Raw genomic sequence first — 16057 nt, 5'->3', positions numbered from 1 at the left:
TCATTGAATCCATTTACCCACTTGGTTTAGAATTGGCCTAAATGTTATTATTTTATCAGTTATTTCCCTTTCAGTTGAGTGAGCCTTCTCATCGCTAAACTTTCAGGCTTATCTTTAAAAGTTTCAACTACTATGTTTTATTTGTTCTCCTAAATTGATTTCTTTTTTTTTTCAACACTTGTTTCTTTATACCTAACTGAACTCATGAATAATATCTATAATAATGATCCCAGAAAGAAAAGTGTATGTCAATAAGTTGAGTATATGAAGATCAAAATAATATTGTGTTAAAACAGCATACTGTTTACAAGTAAATATATCTGCTCTGGCCATACTGCCAAAAGTCAATTGGAAATATTTTTACTTGTCATAAATTGTTAGGCAGAATTCCATATTCTTATCTTAGCTGATAAACTTTGTTCTGATTTTAGGCTGCTTTCTTTCTAAGAGGTCTTTTACATAGTGGCTATTGTAGTAATTCATACCACTCAAAATGTATATAATTTATAGAAAGGTCTGTGGTCTACAATGATACTGCTGTCCAAAGTGTTCATTGTCTTCTGAGTAGTTTGGCATTCATAGAACAAAAAGGGTTATTTACGTCCTTTATTCAGGTTTTCTAAAGACAAATTCTAAACAGAAAAACAGTAATAGAGTACTGCCTCTTTTATTATACTCAAAGATTGAAAAAATACATAGCCTCAAAGGAGATATCTTTTAATAAGCAGCATCAGTAATATCTGTTATTGCAAACTGCATGGTTGACTTTCTCAACTTTAATACTCCAGTTGAAGAAACTGAAATCTTAGCCAGACTGAAATCTTCAGCCAAACCTGTGTTTTAAATGTGCTTTTGGCTTTACTTTAAAAATAATCTTTTGGAAAAACAATGATAGATCATTGACTAGTGATCTTTTGAAAAATGTTGGTTTGTTGAATTCTGCATTTCCCTTCGTGTGCTTTTTTTCTTTTCTCCTGTCTCTTCTCATTCTGTAGATTCAGATCCAGGACATACAAGTGAAAATTGGGGGGAGAGACTTATATCTTCTTACAGGACATACTCAGGTAATTAGATTATCAGGGGCATCTGTTCAGCCAGTGGTTTCTTTCACATTTACAAGTAATTATTGTACTATAAATAACTTTCTTTCAAACCAGTATATAGAGATCTTTGGTTAAATAAGTGAACTTACACCAAGTGACACTGAATTTTCCAGTTTTTGTTTGAGGTATCTAGTGCATCATAACCAACGCATGCTGTGTATGAACATTATAAGCAGGACTACTGTGTACCGCCACTTAGTAGTTGTATAACACAATGTGGGGGCCACCGTTCACATAGAAAACAATATAAAAATCAGCCCCGTGGCAGTGCAGCAGTCCCTGTGGGAAGATACCCAAGGTCGTTGATCTCTTTTGCTCTCTACTCTTCACAAGATATACCAAGTGTACTGGTCTTCATAGACAGTGTACTCTTCCACTTGAATCATACAGTATTTTTTTTAATTTTTTTTTTAATTTTTGGTTGAACTATCTTTGGTCTGTTGACTTTGCTGCCCTTGTTGAATTTAACAGTGGATTAAAACACCAGCTTTCCTGGATAAATGCCATTACCATTAACTGTGTTGAAACAGCTCTGTTTGGCTATGGCTCCACATATTATGCTTCATAATTGCTCCAGATAGACGAATACAGGAGAATTTATATCAGTTCTATCTAGTATGTGAAAACTAACTAGTTAAGTGTTTTGATTATCCTTTTAAAAAAAAAAAAAGGTTTACATTTTTATCTTTTTGTAATGTAAAATATTATTTAGTCCCCGGGTAGCCAAGTGTCCAGCTTTCAGCATATGACATTTAGATATAAAAACTTGAAAGAAACCTTCTGTTTTGGGTATATTTTTTATTATTTTATAAATTTGTAGGGTTTGGGTGAGGGTGGTATAGAGCCAAATTATTATTAAAAGTTTGTAGTACTTGGTTATCAAAATTTGGGGGTTGAAGGACATGTTTACAATCAGCATTAAGTTTAAAAGGCCTACACTTACTGTGGAATTAGGTGTACTTTTCTAAAACAGGACTCCCCACAGCCCGGGTGTACCTGAAAGAGCTATATGGGATGAAACCATCTATGATCTGAGTATCAGGGCTGGAAATAAAAGATACAAGTACCTAACTTTTAGAGATATGTGTAGATGCTTTAGAACTGGAGAGCAATGGCAGCATTTTTTCTCAGAATCGAAATATACACATTCCAATTGAGTTACAGCTCCATTGCTCTGTTCCTTCCACAATTACTGCTTTGTGGGAAAGTATCATATTCTTTAGTTTCTGAAACACTGATTGGATTATGAACTGGTTCCCCAAGAAAGAAATTTTGTCTCTTCTCCTTAATATACTTTACACTTAATTGAGATGTGACAGTGTTGACCTTTCTGTTTATTCCAAGTCCTGAAAAGAAAGCATTAATTTTCACAGTTTCAAGACTGAGACATCTCTATATTTCTAAAGTTCCTCTGAACCTTGAAAATAAAGAATGTTGGATTGCTGAAAATCCATTTCTCTGTTTTTGTTTAGTCTTAAGTAAAGCACTTGGATTTTTCTTTAAAAATCTCTTGAGTGGCTCAGTGGAATTTCAAATCTATAGGAGACTGTACTAAATGAGCACATGTGTCAGTACTCCTACGTTTAAATTTTAAAATTCTGACTCATTATTTGGACAAAGTATTTTAGTTAAACTTGAGAAACATGAGACTTTCTCAAATTTATATGATCATTTTTTATTTATGACAGGTCAGGAAACAAGTTCTTCACAGAATAGATCCCAGATAGTCCAAGTTTCGTTGAATGCTTTAAACTTGAAAAAGCATACTTTGGAACATACTAATGTAACAAAATTCCAAAGAATGGTATATAGTTATCTTTAACATAGCTACCAGCTTCTGTTTTCTTACCTTCTTTTCCTATCTCATGTAAAGCATGAACTCAGACAAATGACTAAGGTAACTCAATTTAAAGAAAAAAAGAGTTCAGATTAGATGCTAATATCTAATTTGAATTTTTTGCTTGAATATTTGGAATATGTACAATTATATTCTTTTCCAAAATATAATCATTGTGTCTTTGATCATTTGGCAGCTAGAATGCTAAGATGAATTTATAAGTATCTCACTTTTTCCTGTCAACTGAGTATCACTTTAGAGCATATTCTTTTTAAAACATTACATGGAAATGCCATTAGAAAAGCAGAAAATCCATTATTTTGCAAATACAAAATTTTCCCCAGAATTTTAGAAAATATTTTAAGGATAGATTCTATGTACATTTTCTTCATTTTGTTTCCTCTAATTATTAGATTTTACTTCTTTTTAAAAAAATTCTTCTTTTTATAAAATTTTTACACTTAAATATTTTAATTTTAGGTAAGAAGTACATTCATTATACTTAAGGATTTGTTTAGATGGAAAATCATTAAAACAGTTCAGTTCCTTATTAAATATGAGAGAACCAAAGCATACAGAACATGATTAGAAGAAAGTAAATGTTTCAGGAAAAAAATGGGCTTCTCTGAAAAACCTGTTAAGGACTTTTAATTAACAAACTTAGTAAGTTAGGTGAAACACTGTGCTGAAACTGGATTTATACTAAATCAGACCATTAATGATAATGAAATGAGAAATATGAAAATAAAATATTAGAACTAGTAAAGGCTGACTTAAGTGAATCTTGAAGTTTTTTGTATTTGTTATGTAAAGTATCGATACAGTGGACATTTTGAAGCTTTTGAAGTTTGAGTGTGATTTGTGGGCAGCAAAATTTAAATATTCTGATCTCTTAATTTTTCTAGGCCATTAGGATGCCAGCCATCATATCCTAATTAAGTGGTGCACTGCAAGAATTACTACTTTAAGTTCTTACGCCTTAAATAATAATATTTAAATAATATCAAACTATTACTGGTTTCTTGAAACTTGCTAGATTAATAAATGCTTATTATCTCCTAGAGTAGTCTATTCGCTGGCCACATCTGCCTTAAAAAACCACAGTATCGACTACCAAGCCTTCCCTTCTTCCATTTTTGCTATGTTTTACACTTACTTTTAAAATTTATTTATTTATCTTTGTAGCCTGTCTTTGCAGGGACCCTCAAACCCAGATCAGTAAATCTCATGTATTTGTATAGGATTTCCCAAGAAATAGATGCCTAGACAGTTAACACGCATACCCTCTGCATTAGCTCTCACCGGAATTCTCTCCCAGAGAAGTCCTACAAGACAGATACCCGTATCTCTTTGACTTACAGAATTCAGTTCCATCTGAAATTCCTGGAACTTGATGGGGAATGCTGGCTGTATTGCCAAAAGATTTCCCAAATAGCTCAACCTAGGAGCTGGCTTTTTGATGTATCAAATCTCTTTGAAAAAAATCCTTAGACATTTTGGATCTTTGCAGAATCTCTGTTAAAGACCCCTACCTACACACACACAGAATCTTTAATTTGCTCAGTTTTAGCTTTGATTAATAACATTCCATGTTCAGCTGTCCAGTGCCTGGAATAAAGTGATCCTTTGCCTTTTTTTACAATGTGTTGAGACTTGTCTTAAATACTTACCTTGTTAGAAGATTGTACAAATCATCAGTGGAATTAGGGAAATAATTTGAAGGAACATTGCTATAAGGGCTTAGTAATAATTAAGAATAAAATTATAATGAATGAAAAGTTTTAAAGATAAAAGACTAAGGAATGTTTGAAATATTATTGAAGAAGTTAAAATTTAAAAGAACAAATCATTAAAATACAGATTTTACTAGGAATGAATTTCCAAATGTTCTTAATTTCAGAAAACAGTAGCATTAATAATATATTTTTTTCAAAGCATTCAGGAAGAAAATTGCTTATATATTGAAAGTCTGGTGCTCTTTTGTGAACATTTTGCTAGTCTGTATATTACACGTTTCTCATATAGGTGTATAGCATCTGGTTTTTTTTAAAAGTTTTCTTATGTTTTGCTTTTCAGTGCTTACATTTGTTTCAAATTCTTACATATTAATAATTCCAGAGAAAGAAGGTCCAGAAAAGAAGAAAACAAAAAAGGAAGCTGGAAATAAGAAGTCCACACCAGTTAGCATTCTTTTTGGTTATCCACTCTCTGAGCGGAAGCAGATGGCACTTCTTATGCAGATGACGGCAAGAGACAACAGTCCAGGTGACACCATCTTTGAGTACATGTGTATTCTTAGTTTTACTCAGACTCTCTACCCTTACCTTAACAGTTAACTACTTTAAACTCCTAATTTTAATTTTTTTTCTTGGATTTAATAAAAATTTCTTATAGCATGTTTGTAATTTTACATTTATTTGCATGGTAATTGTCTATCTTGTGTATCTTCCGCCAGATAAGGATTTATACAAGAGCAGGGATCTTTGCATTTAGTGGACATTCAGTAAATATTTGTCAACTAAAATGGGTTATTTAGAAATGGTCAGTCGCCTTGAGAAATTCATCGTAGCACTGTGTACTTTTACCTTACTAAAGAATCTTTTCCCACCGTTTCTGTAAAGCTGCTTCTAGGTTTATAGTTTAAAGTTTGCTAGCATGCTGCTGATAAACTGGTAATCTTATCACATGAGTACTTTGAGATGCAATAGTGTAATCCATGTTTTTTTGTTTGAGATCGAAATTATTTTAAAAGGAAAAATGCCTGCAGCATACTATATGTAAATTTATCTCGTATTTTATTGTACCCTTCCAATTAAGGTGGTATACTACATGTATGTTTGGGGGGGAGTTATTCCTATACTGTGCCCTCCAAAAATAATAGATGGGTTTCAGCAGAACCAAAACAACAAGGGAACAAACCACCCAACCTGCTAATTAATTAAAAGGAGCTATAAAAATGTAGATAAAATCTAGATAGCTGGGCTGAGATGGTAATTACTATTGAGTATTGAAGGCATTCTGGCAGCAATACAAAAAAATTTTAAGTTTTACAGTTCTTATTAACTGATAAAGTAAATCAGTTTTATCTAGAGGGAAAAAAAATCCTTTTGACTCTGAATTCAAGGCATCTTTATGTAAGATTTTGGGTAATGTAACAGACCCTGTTGAAATGCGTTGAAAAGGATAGTTTCTCTACTGCAGTTTTCTCATACTGGCTCTTTTTTTAAAAAAAACTATGACAACATGGTAAAATTCTTTGAGTTTCTCTCTATATTATATTTCCATCAAATGGTATGTCTGATATCTTTTACTGATAAACACATTTTAGGGCTTCCTGCTTTTTTAATAAGAGTGTGTTATTTGGCGTTATTCTTCTACCTTTCCACCCCCAATTTCTGAAAGACTATAGCCAAATGAAAGATATTATACATTGTTAAAACTTTAAATGTTTCTATAAAATGTTGACCTTGTGTCAGATTTAATAGAAGACTTATTTTTTTAGTTTCTTAATTCTTCTGAGAGGGTAAGCATGCGTGAGCAGGTTTGGGGGCGGGGAGCGGGCAGAGAGAGAAAGAGAGAATCTTAAGCAGGCTCCATGCCCAGCGATAGGCTTGATTCATGACCCTGAGATCATGACCTGAGCTGAAATCAAGAGTCAGACTCTTAACCAACTGAGCCACCCAGGCACCCGGAGAAGACTTTTACTTTTAAAAACTCATTTTCTTAGAGACGTGGACTCTGGGAAACAAACTGAGGGCTTCAGAGGGGAGGGGAGGTGGGGGACTGGGATAGGCCGGTGATGGGTATTAAGGAGGGCACATATTGCATGGTGCACTGGGTATACGCAAATAATGAATCGTGGAACACTACATCAAAAACTAAGGATATACTGTATGATGACTAACATAACGTAATAAAAAATTATAAAAAAATAAAAAATAAAAATAAAAACTAATTTTCTTAATACCAGGAACCTCTATTCTTAGAATAAATTAAAAGGCAAAAAATTAATCTTGCCTCATCTCCAATATTTCTTCTGGAAATCTGTATGCAAATACATACCTTTTGTTGTTGTTTGTATTTTTTGTTTTGTGGGTCTTTTTTTTTTTTTTTAAGTAAACTCTACCCCCAACATGGGGCTTGAGCTCACAACCCCAAGATCAAGACTCACATGATCCACTGATTGAGCCAGCAGGCCCCCTGTGTTGTTTGTGTTTAAAATACAGATAAGATCACACTATAATGCAATTGATCCTTTTCATTTAAGGATTTTTAGCCAATTTTATTATATGTAGAACTAGAGTGGAAAGCTTTTTGAAATACAGAGCTGTTTGCTAAAATATAAACATACTTGCAGTTTAGGGTTCATTATTTTATCCATTACACAGTTAATTTTGCATGTTTATGTTATGTTTACCCTGATTGCCATTATGGATAATATTATTTTATGTATGAGAATATTACTTTGAAATGGCTAATAAAATTTTACATGAATTAATTCCTTGCAAGTTGTATGAAATGTTTCATTTTTAAGAAGTTGAACAGCTAGTTTTCTTAATAAATAATTTGACTATAAAGATCATAGTAATATTCATGGGGTGCCTGGGTGGCTCAGTCGGTTAATTGTCTGACTTCAGCTCAGGTCATGATCTCAGGTCCTGGGATCAAGCCCCCTGTCAGTCTCCACACTCAGCAGGGAGGCTGGTTCTCCCTCTGCCCCTCCCCCTGCTCCTGCTCTCTTTCAAATAAATAAATAAGATCTTTAAAAAAAAAAAAAAAAGATGATAGTAAAATTCATTTATTCATGCATGATTACCACCATGTCCCAAGAAGTCTTCTAAACAATTGAGAAACAGTAATGAATAAGGTAGACAGTTGTCCTAGCTCCTATGGAGTTGTACCTTATAGAAGTACAGATAGGAAACTGTTACTGATGCAATGTACTTTAAAATCCAAAATGTAAATTTTATTTTTTTTTTTTAAAGATTTTATTTATTTATTCAACAGAGATAGAGACAGCCAGCGAGAGAGGGAACACAAGCAGGGGGAATGGGAGAGGAAGAAGCAGGCTCATAGCAGAGGAGCCTGACGTGGGGCTCGATCCCATAACGCCGGGATCACGCCCTGAGCCGAAGGCAGACGCTTTAACCGCTGTGCCACCCAGGTGCCCCCAAAATGTAAATTTTAAACTTTTTTCTTATTGAGGAAGGAATGATAGTACTTTAGTACTCTAATCATGTCAGTTTGCAAGAAAATTGTATGATGCTGGAAATTTACTTTCCATAGACTTTTTTTCTCTTAGAACAGTTGCTTTCTTTTAAATAGTTATAAATTTTCAGAATTAATTATTAACACTGTACATATGTCTGGAATCCCTAACAGATTAAGAAACCTATTTTGTGGTTGGTTCCCCCCTGCCCCCAGTAGTTCTGAAACAAGAGGGAAAACTTTGGGCATCATCTTGTTCAATTTTTTTGTTTTTGGTATGGAAACTGGAACAGAAAATCAAAGGGTGAGAATCAAAGCAAAGCAAGTTTTTTTCTCTTTTATCAGCCCCCTTTTTAAAGGCCTTCCCAGACTATCCTTATTTCTTATACATCTTAAGCTTTATTTTTATGCTAAAATCATCCATGACCTCAATTTGCACTTAATATCAGCATAGAACTCTAATACTTTGTCTGAGTTAGAAGTGTGAACTCTGGCCTTCGATGTCATTTCATCTAGGTGTTGGACTAATAGAATAACATGCCATGAAAAATATGTTGGGTTTTTTGTTTTTTGTAGTTTATCAAATTATTCATTGAGCAAACACTTTTAGGGGACATACTTGATGCTTTGTTATCACTTTAAGCCAATTTTATGAATTGACAGAATAAAGCATTTTTTCTGAATTTGCTTATGCAGTGTTTGATAACCCTAAAGGAAGACCTACTCCATGTATTTGGTTAAATTATTAATATATCATCTACACCAAGTTTTGGAGTGTTAGGGTGAGAAGATATTCCCGCATTCCAGGAAATTGCACATTACAAACCTTTCAATGAACATACAAAATATTTAGCCTTAGAACTTTTGTTAATTTCCTTTTTTCTTACAGATTCTACACCAAATCATCCATCACAAACAACACCAGCCCAGAAGAAAACTCCCAGTTCCTCATCTCGACAAAAAGATAAAGTTAATAAAAGAAATGAACGTGGTGAAACTCCTTTACACATGGCAGCTATTCGAGGAGATGTGAAACAAGTCAAAGAATTAATAAGTTTAGGGGCAAATGTGAATGTGAAAGATTTTGCAGGTAAGATTAGTAATAAAGACTAATGCTCAGAAACTAAAATTTATCATCTAGACAGATTCTTGTTACAATAAATCTGTAGTCCTATATTCCTCTTGCTGAAACAAAAGTGTTCTAAAAGTGTACTTTACTACAAAATTCTTTCAGACTGTGTATATAAAACCTTGATCCTCTGCTGCAATTCCAAGTCAAGAACTACTCAAATTTTTAAATATTAAACTTCTATATTAGTTGACATATTACCATAAAATTCTTTATCCCATTTAGGTTCTTCTATTCTAGATGAATTAGAATTATGTAATGTTTTCAAAGTGTTAATTCATTCGTAAGTCTTTCAAGAACATTTATTCACTTGAGCATGAGGACTTTAAGAGAGCATGGTGGTGTTTCATTTTAATAACTCAAATACCAAACCAGTACATTCTTACTGTAAAGAATTAAACAGTAAAAACATGCAGGGAACAATATAGAGATTCCCTTTAGTTTCACATACTACAATACAGTTTCTTTTTTTGCCACAGAACCGTTGTTAACAATTTGGAAGTTATCCCTTCTGTGCATTTTTATAATATATATAAAGTGAACATTTATTCGTATATCGGCTTTTTAGAAAAATTAAATCATCCCATCTATATTATCAGTCTGTAGTTCTACAACCTGCCTTTTTTACTTAATCTCTTACAGATATTTCTGTCAGAATGTATAGGTAGTTCTGTTTTATTCATTTTAGCAGCTGAATACTATTCCACAGTATACATTCCATGGACAATACTTAGTGAACATTTGTATAGAAATAAGTGTATAGGGGCGCCCGGGTGGCACAGCGGTTAAGTGTCTGCCTTCGGCTCAGGGCGTGATCCCGGCGTTATGGGATTGAGCCCCACATCAGGCTCCCGCTATGAGCCTGCTTCTTCCTCTCCCACTCCCCCTGCTTGTGTTCCCTCTCTCGCTGGCTGTCTCTGTCTCTGTCAAATAAATAAATAAATAAATAAATAAATAAATAAATAAATAAATAAATAAATAAAAAGAAAAAAAAAAGAAATAAGTGTATAGGGGCACCTGGATGGCTCAGATGGTTAAGCGTCTGCCTTCAACTCAGGTCATGATCTCCATGTCCTGGGATCGAGCCCCACGTCATTGGGCTCCTGGCTCAGCAGGGAGTCTGTTTGCTTCTCCTTCTGCCTCTCCCCCTACTCCTGCTGTCTCTCTTCAGATGAATAAATAAAATCCTTAAGAAAAAAAAAAATGTATAGTTACAGAAGGATTTCAGAATTTTAGAATGGAAACTTTTAAGGGGATGCATATTTAAAATTTTTGTAAATACAGTCAAGTGGCCCTCCAAAAGAATCTTTTATCAGTTTACACTACCATCAAGAGTAGGTTAAAGAGCCCTTTTCCTCACATCTTCACTAAAACTGGATATTATCAATTTAATTATTAAATATCTGACAAATGAAAAAAAGACCTTATTTGGATTTTCTTAATAGTGACAGTGAATATTTTTTCTAGTGCATACTAAAATTTATGTGTATATTGTGACTTGCCAGATGGAGTCTTTTGCCCATTTGTCTTATGGCAGTATTATTATGTGTAAAAGCCCTTTGTTTAGTGTAGGTTTTAATTCTCTATCAGATATGTAAAGGTTTTCATTGTACTTTGTTTGAATTTTCACTTCAATGTTTATTATACTAAAGTTTTAATTTTTTATGTAATACCAGTTAATCTTTTTGTTTGTGGGTTCTATGATGTTTTTTAAGGAGGCCTTCTTTGTTCCTGTATTATAAAACTATACCCATTTTCTCATTTCCCAACTTTGTTTTTGTTTTGCTTTTACATGGAACTCTGTTAGAATACACCTGAAATTTATTTCTCTATTTGTTGTGAGTAGAAAAGAGACAATGAACAGGGTCTACTTTAAAGAATGAAACTTAAAATGCATAGCATCCATTCTAGAAGAAAATTTGGTATTACAGAAACCAGAAAGTACTTTGATCTAACAATTCCACTTCCAAAGACTTACCTTAAATATCTAGTAATGGCTGTGCATAAAGATTTAGTTGTAAGGATATTTGTTGCATCATTGTTTTTAATATTTTAAAAATTAGACATAACCTGGGGCACCTGGGTGGCTCAGTTGGTTAAGTGTCTGCCTACGGATCAGGTCATTGATTGCCATATCAGGCTCCCTGCTCCATGGGGAACCTGCTTCTCCCTCCCCCCCCACCCCACCGTTCCCCCTGCTTGTGCACTCACTCTCTCTCTCTCAAATAAATAAAATCTTGAAAAAAAATTAGAAATAATCTAAACGCCCAGTAATAGGATCTTCCTTAAATAAATTACGGGTATATCAATCGATGTTATACTGTGTTGTAGAAAATTTAATGACGGGGAAATTATTTCCACTGCAGTAAGTAGAAGAGGGTTAAACAACTTTCCCAGTTTCATTTTAAAATTATAAATCTAGGGGTGCCTAGGTGGCTCAGTCAGTTAAGTGTCCAGCTCCTGATCTCAGCTCAGGTCTTGGTCCTCAGGATCATGAGTTCAAGCCCTATGTTGGGCTCCGCACTGAGCATGGAGCCTACCTTTAAAAAAAAAAAAAATTATTATAAATCTAAGAGGGAGAGAAGTTAGGATTTAAACTAGAGTCTTCAAATTATTATATCTGGGTGGTGGAATTATGGGTGATGCTTCTTTTCTGCTTTGTATTTTTTGTTTCCTAATTTTTCTTTCATGAGCATGTAACTTTTTTTAATCACCAAAGTTATTGCAAAGGTAAATTTATTTTAGTTAAAGTAGGTATTAAGTCTGGAAAAGATGAAAAACCCTTAAACGTAGGGGTTTTTGTTTGTCAAAATCCCCTAACAAGCTTATTAATATTTTTATCTCCTTCTTTTCTTTTTCCATAGTTCAGATGATTATTATAAGTTACAGCAAGTTTATATTGATTGGATAAGCTTAAATGTTTAATATATGGTAAAATAATTTAGCCCCAGTGGAAATAATATTAACATAAATGAACCTTCTGTAGAATTGGTGGTGTTCTTAGGTATGTATTTCCAGTAGCTTGTTTATCATTCCTTTTTCCTTCTGTAATTAGAATCAGTATATCTCACACGGCTTTGTATATAAAAAGCACATATTCTGAATTAGTACAGATTAACCATTTGTTAAATTAATATTCTAACTTTAGGCTGGACACCACTGCATGAAGCTTGCAACGTTGGATATTACGATGTTGCTAAGATACTTATAGCAGCTGGAGCAGATGTTAACACACAAGGATTAGATGATGACACTCCACTCCATGATTCTGCTAGCAGTGGGCACAGAGATGTAAGTATGATAGAAAAATCAGTATACATTTGCAAAATATTAATTCATCCGAGAGTCATTTAGTTCACTTTTTAGTCATACCATCTCATTTCTTATTTCACCCGATGCCTGGTCAGCTCATCTATGTTTTATTTTCCCTTTTTTCTGCCTTCTAATTGCTAATTCCTAGCATAGTCAGATTTAGCATTATCTTTTCATAAAATCTGTATAACTTGACAGCAGGTTGGCAAAATTTTTATTGCAAAGCCTTCTGTTAGATAACTAGATAATAGTGGTTAAAGAAGATTTTAATTAAAATAAAAATTATACTGAGTCCCCCTGCCTATATATTTTTTAGACTTATTAATATTTAATGATCTCTTCCTATACAACCTTCATTCCTGAATTTTAGCAGACATTATTTATTTAATATATTCAGATGACTTATGTGTATAGTAGTAAAACATAATCAAACATGATTATTTATGCTTACAAATTAATGGCTTCTTTGAACATCATGTTTAATTTGTTTTGATGTAATTTTATGAACCATGGTAGGTTTTAAATCCATTTGCATTTTCAGTCTTTGACATGTTAATATCAAAGGTAAGCGCATCTTAAAATAAAAAAGCTAAACCCATTTTTGTTGTAATGAAACTCATGTTTTAAGTGTGTTTAATGCTTTATTGCATTACAGTAATCTGCTTGCAGTGAGAACACATGAACCTGGGGCACTATTAGCAATGATTCTAAAGCAGATTTTCATGTTTTCAAGTAAATAGGTTTTCTCTTTACATAGCTCTTACTTTTGTCAAAGAATATTTGGACATAGTTTAAGAAAGTTGAAAAGTAGTATTCCGCTTATAAAGACAACCGTAAGCTCCCTCCCATTCTTCCCCATTTTCCAGTATCTTTCACCAAAAGCAACTATTGTGGGTGTTTCTTCTAGTAGTTACCTCTATATTTCTAAGGTGAAGCTGTTTGCTTTTTAATTATTAGTTATTCTTTCTTGACCTCCTGCAAAGGATTTTATTGCTGCCCAGAGACTCACAGAATCTATACTATCTAGTCTATACTAGTCCATACTGTACTATCTATAATTGTATTTTCTTTTTTGGACTTTTTATTACTTGGGTTAACACATTGCTTTGTTCTTTTTTTGTTAGTTTTCCGTGCATCTATTTTTGTTCTTCTTTACTCTCTCTGACATAACTATAAAATGCCTCTAAATAAGGTAAAGCACATTGATCACCTTAACTGCTTTTGAGAAATACCTGTGGGATTTCTCGTATCCCTGTATATGAGATATCTTGTATCCTGATCTGATTGGGACTAGTTGCTCTCTAGATCTGTAGCATAGATGCTGTCCTGGAATATAGCTTTACCATTAATCCCATATGGGATTCTCAGGCTCTCCATGAAATTTCCAGTTCCTGGGTGCCCATCTTAACTCTCTGAGGATATTAATTAAATGGTTTGCTCCACTTCCTACATGGTCACAGATTTCCCACAGATCCTTCACATTATTGCTCTGACTAGGTGTATTTCTCACATTAGAGATCTTCTGTTAACTTCTGTTCATTCATATTTGAATGAAGCTTAAAAAGCCTGATTGACAAGATGTGTAATATACAGAGCTTGTTGGCTGGTGGGCTTCTCTGTAGTATGTCTGGTGGACAAGATGGCTGTTTAGTCAGAAGTCTCCTAAATGTCAGTACCTGTAGGTCCTTCTCTTGAGACAGATAGTTTCTCCAGAAAGCAATATTCTACTTTCCTGTCTGGATGACATAGGAATGTTTTCTAGCATTTTAGAAGCCAACCATAGGAGGAGTTTTTGTTCAGCAATAGTGAGGAGAGACTATAAACCCATTTTGTCTTAGAGACACTTATATTCAATCCTCCTGACTTACAGTAAAACACTGTTAAACTGTTCTCCACTGTGCTATGTAAACCCAGAAACTTACTCTTGAGTAAAATCTCTTCTTCAGGGATGGAGAAGGTACGTTCTCCTGGTTTTGAGGAGAGAAGAGAAGCAGTCATTACAATTAGTACTTCCCCAGGACCTCTCAAAGGCCTGGAAGTTTGAACAGTTACATGACCACTGTATGCCAGGACTATCAGTACTCCATCTCATGGCAGCCAGCATGTAATCCAGTTCAGAAATCCTGTTTTAGAGTTTTTAGAATCTGCACCTAGGACCACTCTCACCTGTAGCATAGGTTGGGTGCCCTGGGACTCTGAGACAGAAATTTGCAGATGATTGCAGAGGATGGGAGGAAAGAGGGATGTGATCTCGGGAACAACACCTGTAAGGATGTGACAGGAGCAGGATAGAACAAAGGGAGAAACTGTACTGCAATGCAGCTGCACCAGAGCTTCAGCCAATCTCACAGTGAGTCCTTGATACTAGGATGCACTTCTGAGATGCTCTGATTTGAGGTAAGGGCTAGGTCTGTGTGCCCTCACGTGGGGGGGGGATGTAAGCTGCTGATGGCAAGGAGGCACACCCCTTAAGTGCTGCTGCTCCCTTTGGCCACGGCAGTTCCTGGTGAGGAACTTAGCTAGCAGTTGTTAGTGAGCAATACCCCTAGCATCTGGAGGTATAAGTATCTTGGTCTAGAAGCGGATATCTGAGCAGTGCACAATATCCACTATAAACTTCAGATGGAAGCTTCTGCCTGGCACTGTTAGGTTACCTGGCCCTGTTGATCCATATGCAGCTGCCCCTTCACTCCAATCCGCAGTACAGGTGGGGCCCAGAGAAACACACACCGTTTCCCACAGCTAGTGAGCATGCAGATCTGTTTCCATGACTGCCCTCCTTCCTTGCTTATCAGCAGCAAATCCCATCAGCCGTTCACTCTCAGGTTTCTCTAGGCAAGAGGCAAACACTGGCCTATGTGAACCCAAACTCCTGACACTCAGGTAGAACTTTATTTTCATGGTGACCTAATCCCAGGTGAACCTCATCCGGTATAAGGTCAGGAAATTCCCTTTAAAACATTGTTTTCCTATTGAATAGACCAACGATAATGATAAAAGAGGAGGAGAGGATTTGCGTATCTTTTAGCAAGTCTGGCATTATACACAGCATTTCTTTTTAAGCTGGACGAACACTTAGTCTTCACCACTATCATGTTTAATATCTTGTACTCTGAATTCCATGAAGTCAGCAATTTTTTAATGCTTGAAACTGTGCCATAAATAACATTTTCTTTGAGGAATATTTAACAGTCTGCATGTAAGTGGCACCGTTTCATTACAAATGAAGATATAATTGCTTAATGATCTGAAAAACATTTGGAACTACTGAAATTTTTCATATTAAGGAAGACTTGGTAACGAAGTGTCACAGAAATTATTCATCTGAGGTTCCTGTAACTTTGCATTTTCAGGTAGTTGTTTGTCTTCTTTGACTTAATAGCCTTCAGTGAATATTTCCCAAAGTCAAATAATGTGAAAAACCAACTGGGTGACAAAAATGAAAATTAGATTTTACAGTAAGAAAAA

General features: G+C 34.6%; 1 protein-coding gene across 7 annotated transcripts in view; it reads left to right on the top strand.

Moving 5' to 3' along the window:
- The window catches only part of ANKRD12 (ankyrin repeat domain 12), a 120735-nt gene that overhangs the window by 51259 nt on the left and 53419 nt on the right, over positions 1-16057 (top strand). For 4 of the 7 annotated variants that reach the window (XM_002917586.4, XM_034642166.1, XM_019797901.2 and 1 more), the window contains exons 4-7: positions 996-1064; positions 5059-5205; positions 9038-9238; positions 12426-12568. In XM_002917586.4, coding sequence (XP_002917632.1) covers positions 996-1064; positions 5059-5205; positions 9038-9238; positions 12426-12568 — 560 coding nt within the window. Of the gene's footprint in view, positions 1-995; positions 1065-5016; positions 5206-9037; positions 9239-12425; positions 12569-16057 lie in introns of all 7 variants that reach the window. The other 3 variants (XM_034642168.1, XM_011222858.3, XM_034642165.1) reach the window with 2 other exon arrangements.

The sequence above is a fragment of the Ailuropoda melanoleuca genome, chromosome 14, assembly GCF_002007445.2.
Source record: "Ailuropoda melanoleuca isolate Jingjing chromosome 14, ASM200744v2, whole genome shotgun sequence".
NCBI classification, from domain to species: domain Eukaryota; kingdom Metazoa; phylum Chordata; class Mammalia; order Carnivora; family Ursidae; genus Ailuropoda; species Ailuropoda melanoleuca.
The sequence above is the reverse complement of the archived record's forward strand: the minus strand, read 5'-3'. Positions and strand labels throughout refer to the sequence as shown.